Below are 15,555 nucleotides of genomic sequence, written 5' to 3'. Positions count from 1 at the left end.
AAATCCTTCACAAAAATCACATGTGCCCTTGTGCAGGGCCCACCTCCTTCCCTCACCTCCCTCCTCTGCCTTCCCGCCTCAAAGAGCTGACTGGCAGCCTTGCAGGACGGGGCTGGAAACGTGGCAAATAAACAGAGTACAGTTCTGAGTTACCAGGCCAATACTTCCATTCTATGGCACCTTTTACTTCAGGGGAATGTTCGTGTGGACTCTCACCTGAAGTCCCGTTGGTGGAGTGTTCCTCCTTGAAATCGAGCCAGATCCATTACACTTCCATTTACTTTAAAAGCTTTTCTTTGCAGATGAGCAGTGGCAGACATAGCTACCAGAAACAAGCAGTTCAAGAAGACACAGAGCACGTTTTGCCATTTCACAGCAATAGTTTTACACAGAGTACCCACTGACAAGGCAAAAACCCCTTAGGGTTCAAACACCAAACAAGAAGACCATGTAAGAACTACAGTTCTGAAAGTGATTTTATCCCATCCATGATACAGACAGCTTGAAGAAAATTCTCTGCATTTTGCATAAGCCAATAGAATTTCCACAGTATTGAGACATTTAATTAAAAAGTGTAACAGAGCACATTACACTTGGAAGAGCAAAGCACGTCAACTTGGAAGTAAATTTTCATATCTGGAGATAAGAAATGTTGAAAATGCTTTTTGTTTTTAAATGACAATTCCAAACTTTTGTTTGAAACCTACCAGCTTTTAAACTGGGTCAAGTTATATAAATTCTGAATATATAAGATCCTCTTGTTCATAAAAGGCACTAAAAGTAAACCAGACCTGTTTAGCACCAGCACTGTCACAGGCAAATCTTGGGTTAAAACGTCCTCATTTTTAATATCCTTTCTCTCTTATATTAAGAATATACATCAACAAAGTTTCATAATTTCATATAAGTGTTCCTTTACAATTTCTTGATTTAATCTCTTTGGCCTATTTCCCCTTTAAGAACTCTTCAGCTTGACAGACTGGATCCAGCTTTGGCTTTTGAGATATACTTTGCCATTTTGTGTCTCAGCCTTAATCCATTTGTCTGTTTCATCCTTTTGATTCATGTGACCTGAAAAAGAGAGTTTTGTTAATTTAATCTGACACACAGTAAACGTATCATCTTTATACTGCCATTCTTTCAAAGCTCCCTGGAAGAGAGCACACTCTTTCATTTGGTAGAATTTGTGTATTTTTAACAGAGGCTTCTGACATTTCATTCTTGATACAGTTTTTTTGCATTAATCTCATTTCCCGTAATACATCATTACAATAAAGTTTTAGATCTTATTCTATAATACTGTACTTTTTATTATGGGCTAGGAATATGTTATGGTGGGTTAACCCTAGCTAGATGTCAGGTGTCCACTAAAGCTGCTCTATCTCTCTTCTCCTCAACTGGACAGGATAGAGAAAATATAATGAAAGGCTCATGGGTTGAGATAAGGACAGGGGGAGATCAGTTACCTGTTACCATCATGGGCAAAACACTTGACTTGAGGAAAAAAAATTAATTTATTACCAATCAAATCAGAGTGGGGTAATGAGAAACAGACCCAAAACTTAAAAAACACCTTCCCCCCACACCTCTCCCTTCTTCCCAGGCCAACTTCACTCCTAAATTCTCTACCTCCTCCCCATCAGTGGGACAGAGGGATGGGGAATGGGGATTGTGGTCCATTCACCACGTCATCTCTGTTGCTCCTTCCTCCTTAGGGGGAGAACTTATACTCTTCCCCTGCTCTGGCATGGGCTCCTTCATGGGCTGCAGGTGGATCTCTGCACCCTCGTGCCCTCTGTGGGCTGCAGGGGCACAGCTGCCTCACCAGGGCCTGCTCCAGGTGCTGCAGGGGAATCTCTGCCTGGAGCACCTTCTCCCCCTCCTGCTTCACTGACCCTGGTGTCTGCAGGGCTGTTTCTCTCCTAGATTCATTCTCACTCCTCTCTGCTTGTGCAGCAAGCTTCTTCCCTTTGACTGTGCTATCCCAGAGGTGCTAACACTGTCACTGGTGGGCTTGGCCCTGCCCAGTGGTGGATCTGTCTTGGGGCCAGCTGGCATTGGCTCTACCAGGCATGAGAGCAGCTTCTGGAAGCTTCTCACAGAAGCCACCCCTATAGTAGCCCTCCCCCAACCAAACTCTTGTAACACAAACCCAATACATCTATCTGAAAGTACTGGTTTAGCATGGGATAGAGTTAATTTTCTTCATAGTAGTTAGTAGGGACCACGTTTTGGATTTGTGCTGAAAATGGTGTTGATAACATACAAAATTTGTTATTGCTGAGTGGCCCTTGCACAGCACCAAGGCCTTTTCTGCTTCTAACACTGCCCTGACAGCGAGGAGGCCTGGGGCACCCAAGGAGCTGGGAGAGCACACAGCCAGGTCAGCTGACCAGAGGGATATTCCACATCACAGGGCATCAGGCTTAGCATATAAAGCTGGCAGAAGAAGGATAAGAGGAGGAACATTCTGAGTGACAGCATTTGTCTTACCCAGTGGCTATTACATCCCCTTCTTTCCTGAGGATGGCTGAACACCTGCCTGCCCCAGGGAAGTAGTGAAAGAATTCCTTGGTGCTGCTTTGTTTGCATGTGCAGCTGTTGCTTTACCCATTAAACTGTCTTTATCTCAACCCATGAGTTTTCTTACTTTTACTCTTCCACTTCTCTCCCCCTTCCCACTGGTGGGAGTGAGAGGCTGCTGGTGCTCAGTTCCCAGTTGTGGTTCAGCCATGACACTACATGACACATTAATCTGGTTAAGTAATTTGAAAAGTTTTCATTATTACTGTAAACACAGAAAAGAGACATGGTAAGACCTCATTATCCAGATGACCAGACATGTTGCTACTATTGTCACTTTCTTATGATAGTGGCCTAAAAGAACCCCAACCAACCAACTCTGAAATGTCCGTCTTCTTACGTTTCACATAAACTTAGTTTCACAATTATGCTCTGAAAAGTTCACTGTATAATAGAGTTCAACTTACCCTTATTTTACAATTAAGAAACTGAGGCCAAGAGAGTAAATGACCTTCCAATTTTATACAGAAGATTTGTGTCCAAATTGGGAATTAAAATGAGATCTTTTAATCACAAAATCAGCCTTCATGTGTTCGTGTGACTGAGTGAATTCTAAGTTTAGAACTAGTTTGAGCCTGGAATAGCATGAGGGATGGCAGGAAAGCAGTTTCTGAACCAACTTTGCAAACATGCTCTGCTCTGACCTGTAACACAGCTGAAGTTAAATTTTGGCCGCAGCAAAAACAGTGGCAAAACTCCAACTGACATCACTGCATCGATCTCCAAAACTCAGGTCTGTGTGCCAGAACTTTTCAATAGTGTTTCAGTGCTTTGCTAGTTCTAAGTGGGATTCATTTAAGTTTATGGGCCAAACCCACAGCAATTCACTACAGGCTGAGGTACCATTTAGAAGTACAGAGTTTTCAGAGGAGTCCAACAGTGACAGAGTCATTTCAAAGTCCTTTGTTGTCAGATGATACCATGCCTTCAGGGATCTCCTTGGGGATGTCCCAGTACAATTTCTGCACACCTGATTGCTCTGGGCAGCAGCAATCTCAGCCACGCTGGGTCAGTACCATTCCCACTATAAGGCAGAAGCCACAGACCTACTTGTCATCTCATTACAGACTTAAATCTAGGATGATCATCACCAATAGCCTACAAGTGACAAAAAAATGGAACCAAGAAAGAACTGTGAAGGAAAATTTCAGTTGATCCTTAACAGAGCTATAAGACATTGAAAACACAACTTTTTTTTCCTAAAGAGAGAAGACACAATAGATGTAGGGCAGAGATATATTTCCAGAAATTGCATATTGGATTGCTTGGTCCTAGTTCCTCTCTCTGTTTTTGTGACTATGGCTTGTACTTCTGTACAAGGAACAAACAATGAAGCACAGAATTAGCGCTGTAAAAGAAGTTTCATGTGCTGTTTACACCCTCCTAGACTTCTGCTAAAAAGTTAAAGAAGAGTTTAAGAAACACAGAAGCAAATTTACAAGAGCCATTTTAAAGCTCAGTGGTTGTCTGAGCTCTGTTTCCCATTTTGCATTTGATATGTGAGAGTAGAAAAATGTTTAGTTCCTTATACTTCTTTTGGAGATTTGCCTGTGAGGGGGTGCAGAAAACACCAAACTGCCTGCAAGAAAGAGAGCATCAAGTTCCACTCCATAGGGATAAAGATCTTTGAATTATTTTAAGGTTATTAAGCCCATCACTAGTAGTAGATTCAAAGATATTTAAAATATTTAAACAGCTTTGTGTATGAGGCACTAATCAAGCACCAAGGTTTAGCTGGAGACCTTTTGATGATCGTTTGGGTCTTAACTGTACTTGCTGCTTGTACTCTGAACACCGTGGGAATGTAAGTGGATTCTGAGGATGACTTTGTTAGCTTGATTAAATCACAAAAGCAAACAGCTTGCTGGATTGAGCATTGGGGGTGGGAGGGGAAATAAACAAAAAGATTTCATTTCAAAACCCACCAGTCAAGACAGCAGCATGAGCTCAGGAGAAGACAGATACACCAAGATGCTGTGTGGACACCTTTTCGATTGAATGCCCAGGAAAAAGGTTGGGGTTTTGCCCCCATGTTGGTGTCTAAAGGAAGACAACACCTTTGCAAAACTTAACACAGTCAAGTACTGACTGTTTATTTATTTGCCTTCCTGGAGACTGGAGAAGTTGAGAGCTCTATTTTCATACCATAAAACACTAGAAGAGGATCATATTTTAAATATTGTTCACTTGTGGTGTTAGGACTGTGGTATGTATCAAAAAGGCTGTGAACAGCTTGAGTTGAATGCAAGCTGAAACCAATAAAAATCTGTAGGATAGCTTCTCATCTAATGTGCCACCGTCCAAGCTCGCTTGGCCCCGGCAGATGAACCTTAGGATTAAAGGGTGGGCTCAGTTCCGCGCACACTGTGTCTCACCTAAAAAATCCAATGCGCAGGCTGGAAGGTGGAAAGACCTTCCCCGGATCTTCGCTCGCGAAGACTGGCCATTATTATTATAATGTGTTTAATAAAAGTTGGATGAACTTTCTGTTTGACTTGAAGGAATGTAATCTTTTCCAGATACAACCTGGGTCTTTGTTTATTTTTTTTTTAAGATATTGCTTAAGGATCAAGGCTTCACAGAAGGCAGTGTTTGGAGGGACATTGTAAAACAAAGCTCTTCCCACTCAATTGTAGGGGCCATGAGTCAATAAAAACTGCTTCTAAGAAAGAAGGAAAGTTCTGAAGTGCCTTGAGAACAGAGAAAACATGGATGGACGTGACAGCTGATAGTGTTACTCCTGGGACCAGAAGTGTAATTCTGACTGCAACAGACCCAAGACAGCTGCACAGTGGGAGAGGGAGCACGACACTCGGGCAGCTGGTACGTGTCAGAAAAAAACCCTTAAGTTTCAGCAGACTGAGAGTTACTTCCCTTTTAAAGGCAAGTTTCTTGCCTCACGCTATTCACTGCCCCTTCAGCTGTGTTTGTATTCAGTCCTGGAGCTCCAGACAGCTAAAAACACAGACACTACCTTGGAGTAAACACCACAGAATTTCTGATAATGAAAACTCTAAGACACATCCATCAATAAAGCTTTGTGCATTGTGTAGGAGACTCATGCAGTCAGCTCCCTCCTTGCACACTGGCTTTGGAGCAACCCTAAAGGGTAAATCCACAGCATTCCACAAGCCACTCTCTCAGCATGAGGAGGCAGTGAGAAATAAGTTATTCCTGATGGTAGGAAACATCTGTCTAAATCCCCTTTGCTCTAGAGGGGAACATCAGACAGATGTGAAAGTTGTAATGTTTCAGTGCATGCCTGACTGAATGACTGATGTAAGAAGAAAGGTGCCTCTCACCCCAATCTACTGGGAGAACCAGACAGGATGAAAAGACTTGAAGTGTGTTATCAAGAGAAACCTGGAAAGTCAGAGGTAGGACAGTGGTGTCAATGTCCATCTTTTTAAAGGGATCTGATAATTAGACAGGGTGACTTTCTCCACAGGCACAGGAAATAAAAGGCCATCTAAGGAGTTCCTAGTGATCGAAAGAAGAACTGGATGCTGGATCAACCCAGAAGGTAGAGGGAATGTATACCTGGACATTTTCACAGGAGAAAAGGAGTTAGAGAAGAAAAGGGGATTCCTCTCCATACCCAGGACAGACACCTGAGGGAAGACACAAGTCAATATGAGGGAGCCCTGCTACCTGTGTGCATGGTCACCAGAAGGCCTGGCTCAGAGGAACGTGTTCAGATGTGGCTTAGCAAAGCACAAGAGCCGTAGAAAGGATGGGATTAGAATCAAAACCTAAAAATCCTGTTAACTGCTGCAATTGTTGTCATGCTGGCTGAAATCAGGAGAAACTGTGTCTTGACAGTAATTCCCAAAGAGTATGATCTTCATATGAGGACAGAAAAATATAAAGAGGTTGGTTTGACAACTTGAGAAAGTAAGAACAGGGAGACATGATAACGTACAAAGACAAACATCCACAGTCTCTGAGGAGCACCTATGAAAGGAAACTCACAACAAGAGCTGAGAACCAGATGAAGTGACTGCCCATATTAAAAGCTAATCCAGCACCAAGCACACAGATGGCATCAGGTGAAAGGTTGCCACTGGATATGAACTTGACACTAGAACTGGGGCCAGGAATGGAGAAACATCTGAAACCAGATGAGTCCATTGCACCACTCAGAGATGGAGGATTTACACGGTTTGGAAACTGATACCATTATCCAAAGGTCCAGGGATTACATTACACCAAGGATCCAAAGAAAGTCTCTGAATGAATGCAAGACTTTTTCCAGTAAAGCTTACAGCTGGCAACACACAAGTTGGCAACAGGAATGGGCTGAAGTGTGCCCACTGGCCACATTTCATTTAGTCACCATTGACTCATGAGCCTGATAACCTTCCTTTGTGACTGTGGAGCGGGTAGAAGCGGATGGTCACATTAACTTAAGGCAAGAGAAAATAGAGCTGAAAGCAACATGAGGATGCACTGAATTTAACCTGGCACGCTCACATCACCTGGCCTTCACAATCTGCAGTACTGACAGCCCTACTGCCTCACCAGACAAGTGCTATCAGAACGTCTACTATTTACCTAAGTTTTCTTTACCATAAGGTCAAATTGTAACTTATAGTCCTATTGCCAGCAGACAGAAAAATTTATTTCTTTATTTCTCTGCAGAAACTTCTTACTACTAGAAAAATAAATCTTCTCTTCCCCTAGACTTCTCTTTTTAGACAAAAACATCAATTCTCTCATTAATCGTGGTTTTAGGCCTCTTATCATGTGTTCTCCTTTAGAGACTCTGCAGTTGTCCACATGCTGTTTTGAAGTACAGTATTCAAAACTGGACACAGTCCAGCAAAGCATTACTAACACCATGTAAAGCCAAAGGATTATTTTGAGTTTTACAGAACAGTCATATTAATATGGTGCTTATTGTTTTCAACACTGTAACATTACTACTTTCCTGATGTTCTTATTTAAATATTTCTCCTCGTAGGTTTATATAGGTTCCTACCTTCATATCTCAAACTTAAAATAATTTACTAGGAAAATGGCCTAAAAAGCATGTAAGTTAAGATTATCTGAATTTTAACCTTCAAAATGTTTGTAATCCCTTTGACATGACAATCTCCTAAGCTCCTTTTCTCCTTAAATACTGAGCACTTCTTAGCCTCCTACCCCTCCTCTTACTTACAGCTATAGGTATTTACATAGTACCTACAGGTAATTATTAGTTACCTATACAGGTACTTTGTTATTTCCTTATTTAGGTACCTGTATAGTACCTCTAGGTAATAATCTCTACAGGCTTCTCAAAGCAGGTGATTTAAGAATACAGGCATACCTAGAGACACAGAGAAGGCAATCATTGAGAAGCAAGGGCTTCCCTATTTGCCAGGGGACAGAAGGAAGGAACACCTTGACACGATTACCATCAGAAATTACTGGAATTACTCAAGCATTCCCAAAGTGGACAGCCAAACACTTTCACAGATGGAAGCTGGACCAGTACTTAGCACAAACTTCCTGTTTTTGTAACAAATTTCATTATACCATACATATTACTTCTAAAGGTGCCTACTGATGTCAATGGGAACAGGTGCCTTGTCCTTGCAAATTACTAACTCCAGACATTCATCTTCTTGCTTTCACTAAATCCCACTCTATTCCTTGGCTACCTTGCAACCCCCTGGATGTGACTGCCTGGGGGATCACAGTGTAGTGACATCCCCGTCAGTGTGGAAGTGGGGGCCGTGCAGCCTGTGATGACGGACACAGCAACTGCTGTAACAGCAGAAAGGAAGGCTTTCCTATGGCAGGTGAGAGACTAAGTGCTTGTTTACCCATCACAGGACTCAACCCTGCCTTCCCACTGGACAGCCTTCTCTCTAACACCTTCACAGTATTCCCAGAGGCAAGTAAAGCTTCCTGAAAGCAGAGAGTTCCTGCGTTATCCACATGAGAACTGGCCAGTTTCTGAAAAATCATCTATTTTTAAACTAACCTTTGAACTCAGAAGCATAAAGAAACTAAACTGCTATGCTCTTGGGACACAGGTTTTATCCTCTTGGCAAAACCCCTCTTCACTCTCTACTTTACATTTCTTCAGTTGCAGCAGCAAGACAGTTATGGACCTTGTACCTGGAACATCACAGTGCACATTGTTCTCATGATGCAGAAATAGCATTAAATAATTTTTAATTATTTGAGAATCTACTTGTACAAGAAAATGATCAACTATCAATTTTAAGAGGAAGAGACTTCTTTGCGTAACGTAACTTCTTTAAGCAATTAGTTATCAGTAGCCTAATGCTGTTGCCTCTGCATAATTCTTGATGATTTCTATGCCTTTGGAATGTGTATATTCAAGGGTTAACTAATCAGAGCCACTTTGGGCCTCAACTGCCAAGATCATTTTCATACAGAATGGTGGGTTGAAAAATTACATCCGCTTCAGGGACGACTGTCCTGTGTAAACACTGACTGGGTTGTGAAACAAGAGAAGTCATTCAGCTGTGTATATTGGAAATACCACTCTTATCTTTAACACTGCCAAAGTAACAAGATGATTGACTGGCCAGTAGTCCTCATTCACTGGGAGAAGTCTTGTTTTACTGCTGAGGTGATTCGTTCCACAGTCTTGCTAAAATCTAGGGTCCTCTAGGTTTTTAACCCAAGAACTTCTAATCATGTTTTTTAAAGAAATTGTATTTAATAACCACTAGCAAATTCAAGTGCTAGATACTGTTCTTAGGCAGGAAAAGATGTATAAGCAGGCTACATATTAAAGTTATGTAATTACACTTCTAAAGTTTCCTGACTTTGAGATTAACATTTACATGGGGGAGGACAAGATTTTTTTGTGCTTATTTTCTTAGGTTTAAAGCCAAAGCAAAAATCAAAGCCTCACACAATCCTCTATCACATCAGGTCACACTGACATAGCACGTTCAAACAAAGCTGAAGCCTTCAGACACATTTTTTCAGTGTTTCCTCCAGAGCAAACTGCGTAATTGGTAACAGCAACAGCCTTAATTTCTAGATAGACACATCTGGAGAAGGGGAGAGAAATACACACCCTGACAATTAATTGTAAAACTGTTTTCTCAAGCAGGAAACAGCACAGCTTGGGATTCTGAGCTCGATTTTAAATGCATTAGAAGAATGCTTCCAGTAATTGCAGGTATCTTTCCATGTACTCTCTATTCTTCCAGCTCCAGCTGCTTCTGCACTTCTTCTAATGATCTCCCACTCACAACTTCTCAGCCTATCCTGCACTACAGTATGTTTACAGATATGCCATATACCCCTTTTATTTCCCCCTCCCACTCCAAGACAGACACGGAAAACTTTTTATTACATTTTTAATAGACATTCCTAGGCAATCTATTATTTGTGACTGTCTAAGCCAACAAAGCAATGGGTCAAAGTCAGCTCTGGATTACCTCCCACAAATTCACTGGAATAATGCTTAGGATGAATTTGGCTTTAAGGCTTTTGTTAGAGAAGCAGTTGATTACATTCACAAGTCATTTACCAATCAAAATTTGAAAGTTCTCCAGTTACAGGGGGAGTACAATGGCACAAGCAAACATCTGAGCATGAAACAGATTGAAAAAGAGGCCGCCAAGAGCAATAAACTAATAAAGAAGTGTAGATGCCTCTGACTAAGGCCAGACAGACATTTATTGGAAGCCAAGATTAGTAAGCCTTACCACTTATAGTTACGTGATCGTCTTTGGAGGCTCTCTGTGTTTCTTTTAACTGGATCTCTGAGTTCACATCCACTTTTCTTCCAGACAACTCTAAATAGGCTTTGAGAGAGGCAGGCACCTTGACTGTAATTGAACCTGGTATATATTGAAGTGACAGCTAGTTAGTTTAACACTGAGATCAAAGCATGAAACAGGCAATTATTTCACTACTTGAATCAAATCGTTGTTTGTTGTGTTTGGGTTTTTGTTTGTGGTTTGTTGGTTTGGGTTTTTCTTTACATTTAACATAAACAGAGCACTGTATGTCACATATAGAAAGTGTCACAGTATTTCTTTCTCTTCACAGACATGAAAATAAACATTGACATACACTGCTAGCAACGTCTCTTGGTGGGGCATCTTATTACAGGAACAATCAAAGGGAAGCAAATCTACTAGATCTCACAGGTATTATGGTTTTAGTTTCATCTTCTAGCTGCATATTTACACCCTGAGCAAGGACAGGGGACCAGACTGGACAAATAATCCAGCCACTGCATGGCACATGATGAAAGAATTGCTCATTTGGAACAACGAGACACCACTCGCTCACGTAACTGTGAATGTGATTGTTTCTCACCACTGCCCAGGGCCAGCTGCTCACATCCCCCGACAGATGCAGTCTCAAGAGTGACTTAACCAGTGTCGAGACGACATATCACCAAAATGTAAACTCCTAGCAAAACTGCAGCTTGGGTGGCCTGAATAATTCTACCTTTGAGATTAAAACCAGAAATTCTGACTTCTGCTTCCCCTAACCATGTGCTTCTATGCATCAGACCAAAGGAAGATGGTGGGCCCCCAACCTGACCAAATTAGTCATGTTTGGAATTACTCAGTCACAAAGTTTAGAAGCTGTGTCCTACACATTAAGTCAAAAACCTAGCAAAATTCAGTATACACTTCATTTATGTGTTTCTTGGTTTTTCCCAAACCCAATATTCACTTTAGAGAAACACAAAAATGTTTCTGGACGTACATTCCAAAAGCTGAAGTAGATCATGGTAAGAAAAGTGATGTCCTAACAGCTACCCTTGCTATGCAATTTAAAACCAGCAGAATGACTTGCCTGTGACAGTCCTGATGAACAAGTAACTGTCAATATAATTTGGGCCTACATTTTGCTGGAAACACAAAAGCCTCAAGATAAAAAAGGGAAAAGGTCTTCATCTTTGGGTCCTCCTTGGAGACTTGCTCAGTGATGTGACTCATAAAATCCAACACACACGCAGCTAATTTATCACAAAGGGGACGTTTTCTACACTGCAGCTGTCAGCAGTTACTCTGAATTTACAGGGTAAATGAAAACAGAACTTCAACTTTGCCTTTACTAAACTGTGCTGCCAGAAGAGATCTCAATGTTTTGAAAATAACATTAATTAGCTTTTATTAAGTACATTCCTCTTTGCCAAGAGACATTAACTTAGCAATGAGTGATTCAAAAGGTAACCAAGAAATAATGTAAAAATAAATTTCTTTACACTAATGAAACCAAAATAGCTTGTACAGGACATGCAAGTGATTTCAATGCATTTCTATCATCAGTCTCATTTTGAGTAAATGTCAGGTTTTAACAGGGCACAGGCACTGTCTCAGAGAAGACAGAAGTGCACCAAAATCCCTGTTCATTTAACCCACCTGAAGTTCCTGACATGATGATAACACCAAATATAAAAATGCTGTAGTGTGGTTTTTTATGGTTTGTTTCAAAACCAGGACTCATAAGATGTATTCAGGGCTTTGTAATTTACAGAATGGCAAAACTAATAATTCAACTTTTGTTGTGAGCTTTTAACTAAGCAGTGGAGTTTTAGTGAGTAAACAGGAGAAGACAAAGGAAAAACGGTAGGGTAAGACACTCTCATCTGGTTTTCTGCCTTCAAATTTTCATAGTGGGACATTTCACTCAGAAGGCAGGAAAAATAAACGTGTGTGTGTCAGTTATCACTCTGCACATGAAGTATCATAGAGTAAACTGTGATCAAGGTAAACAAACACTGCAATCCAAGCCAACTCTGTAGAATTCTGCTGGGGAAAAATACTGAAAACCAAAAATTTTGAAATCCATCTTACGTATCATTGCCCCTCACAGAGCTTACTGTATTTTAAGTATTTATAGTATTATGAGGTAAAAGATAATGTAGATAACAAAGAACCACAAACTACTTTTTTACAGACAGATAAAACCCAAAAACAACCCCAAACCAAACCTTATCCCCTTTCATTTTACATCAAAAGCTGCCACAAAAAATATTTCCTTTAGTTTTCTAACCTTTCTGGGATTTCAGATCCACTTTTCTTAATTGACTGACATAAACATCTATTGTCCCATGATACGTAGAAGCTTTTAGACTTCCATCTGAAGAATCTAAAAAAAAAAAAAAAAGAAAAAAGAACTTGTGTATTATTCACTCTTCCATTTTTAAATGCATAGACTTTCACAATATTACAGTGAAGTCCCAAAGAGTTAACTTTCAAACAACTGAACTGACCTATAGCTAATAAAAATTGCAAAGAAATTATGAAGAAACTCTAGAGAAGCATAAAAAAAAATATTTGTACATGAGTAAAAGGCAGTCAGTGAAATATATTTTTAGAGACCATGCTAGAAATTACAGCATTGGCAAGAAATCTTGAAATAGTGATAGAGAATGGTTTTGGGATTATACAGGGAAAAAAACCCCCACAGTCAAACCTTCAGATGTAGCTAAAACAAAAAAAAACCAAACAAAAAAATCAAACCTGAATGAAACTTTCCGTTTTAAAAAGTAAAAATATTATTGAAAGAATGAACTTGATTAATCATAACAAGGATGTCTTGCATTAATGTCTTACCTTTGCCATATAGTTTTAGCTCTAAAACTCATTTTCTGATCCCAGATTTTGAGCACAGATGCCAAAGATCAGTGTATTGCTTACAACAGCAAAAAAATGGAAAAGCATCATTATCCCACAGCTAAAGCTGATCTCTTTGGAGGGGAAAGTAATTTTTAAAAAGCAGCTAATCCATATTTAGTCAGCTGAGAAACTAAGCCTGGCTTTGTCTAACAAGAAAACACAACTAGGATGTGAATGCTTCTGCCATCTCAAGATTTTATGTTAAAGGCCTGTTCCAAATCTGAAAAAAAATTTAACTCTTCATTTATAATGATCTGGAAAATAGTTTTGCTTGTGTAAGTGACAATGAAACATTTTAAGTAGTGATAGATCTCAGAGGTCCTTTCCAACCCATCTGATTCTATGATTCTATGAAAAGCTGTTTTTGCAGATATTCCCATTCAAATTTAGTAACAGCCAATCACTGACTCTCCACACGATCTTGACTGATTTTGTTGGCAACAGATACAGGAAATACCCAGCCTTTGACTCTTCTGCTTAAAACAGAACATGTACTAAGTGCCTTTATCATTTCTAGGAAGAAACAAAATTCTCCTGTGATAAGACAGTGACTCTCTCCAGGGAGAACAACTGCAAACAGTCCACACACCACCACCAGCCAATGGTGCTTTACAGGGACAACGTTTACCCAGTGAAATCTTTCTCTTCCCACTCTTCGAATGCAAAAGCAGTTCTTGTGAGATTATTCCCAGTGGAAAGATGCCTTTTGTGAATCTGGCAGTCCCACTGCACAACTGAACAAAGTGTTCCAGATTTTCAATTAATATATATTAAGAAAAATAAAATACTCATTTTGTGAGGGATTGGATTCTGTTTGGAGAAGGCATAAACGTGAAGAAAGGATGCAGGGAGAGGGCATCAGGCACAGGCTCACCAAGGCAAAGATTTACCTGGAAAGCAAAACACAACCTCGAGGGAAGTGGAACACCTTTCCATTGAAGAACACTGTTTTGGGAGGATGACTTGCCAGATTTTGACCCCCAGAGTACAACACTAATACAGAATTTCATATGGCAGTGGTTTCAAAAACACAAAGAAGTTTGGTAGCTCTAACCAAACACTAAACCTGACGTTACAGTATGGCACAGTAAACAACTGTTTATCTTTGACCTATGGAAGTAACACAAAATACATTTTATGGAAACAATATGATTTATGTAATGAATTTTGTGGCTATGATATTAAACACAAGTGCTTAGATACAAATAACAAGAGACTTGGAGCTGTTCATTCCTTCTGCAAAGCCATTAAGATGATGTTTTAAGTTTGTCTCTAACTCCTAACAAATGGGGGGGGTTTAAAAAAACAACAAAGATGAGGTGATATAACAAAAAAAGTGCCCAAATTTAAATAAATAAATATTTCAACAATGAAAAATTACCCCATACCCTACTTAGTAGCAGTGGCTGGTAGGACAAAGCACAACAAATAATAATGGAGAAAATGCATATTTTATTATTATGACAAAACAAACCTAAGGCAATTTATTTTTAAATATATACCCAGTTTTAGCTGAGATCAATGTGAATAATTAAAGGTAAAAACAAGGAAAAAGTGTATAGTTTGAATTCAGAGTTTGCCAAGGACTGACAGTTCAAGGGGAAAAACAAGGACAAATCCTTCTACTGGAAATGGAACAGATGGTCACTCTTGAGCAGCTAAAGCTATTTAATTCACTAGTACTAGAAAGAAAAAGGAAAAAAAAAAGGCACAGTGAAGCAAGATGTCCTTGACAAAGTCCTTGTTAAGTTTTATGAAAAATAAATACAGTTTGAAGAACAAGACCTAAGTGACGTAACTTCAGAAAGACCACACAATAAAGATCAGAGAGAGGCCTACAAAGGCAACTTTCAGTATCACTTCCTTCATTTTATCCACCAAATACTGACCAAAGGATTAAACACAAGTGACCTTTCCTTAAATCTAAGCAAAAAGATAGTTTTCCTAATGGGACCTTGTTCATGCTAAAATCAGTGACAAAATCGATCTCAATAGGAAAAACCAAAATATTTATTATGATTTCATTAAAGATTGGAAAAAGTATAAAATTCCCAATATATCTGAAGTGTGATGACCATTTAATTCCTGCTTATTGCTTATTGATACAAGACTGGCAAGTTTTCTTCTTTAAGTTCGTTGCTCTAAAACTGTCGCATTAAAAATATCGTGAGAAACTGAAATGTATTCACTAAATAGACTATTTGAACATAATACTGAAAAATCCTTATCAGTCCTGACCACAGTCGCCATGCAGACCTGGCAAAACAAACGATGTGACACACAAAGCAAAGAAATCTCTCATGAAAACAATTCCTCTGCTAACTAAGTTGTCCAGAATACTCTCTTACCTCTA

At 39.7% G+C, this 15,555-nt stretch overlaps 1 protein-coding gene across 1 annotated transcript in view; it reads right to left on the bottom strand.

Annotated features, from left to right (window-relative positions):
- Positions 1-662: 662 nt before the first annotated feature.
- Positions 663-15,555, bottom strand: part of FAM185A (family with sequence similarity 185 member A) — a 38,334-nt gene continuing 23,441 nt past the window's right edge. The window contains exons 6-8 of the mRNA XM_050323528.1: positions 12,577-12,672; positions 10,266-10,400; positions 663-1,071 (exon numbers count right to left, since the gene is read on the bottom strand). Coding sequence (XP_050179485.1) covers positions 956-1,071; positions 10,266-10,400; positions 12,577-12,672 — 347 coding nt within the window. The 3' untranslated portion in view covers positions 663-955. The remainder of the gene's footprint in view (positions 1,072-10,265; positions 10,401-12,576; positions 12,673-15,555) is intronic.

The sequence above is a fragment of the Myiozetetes cayanensis genome, unplaced genomic scaffold (genome assembly GCF_022539395.1).
Source record: "Myiozetetes cayanensis isolate MyiCay16 unplaced genomic scaffold, myiCay2020 scf3, whole genome shotgun sequence".
Taxonomy (NCBI): domain Eukaryota; kingdom Metazoa; phylum Chordata; class Aves; order Passeriformes; family Tyrannidae; genus Myiozetetes; species Myiozetetes cayanensis.
The sequence above is the reverse complement of the archived record's forward strand: the minus strand, read 5'-3'. Positions and strand labels throughout refer to the sequence as shown.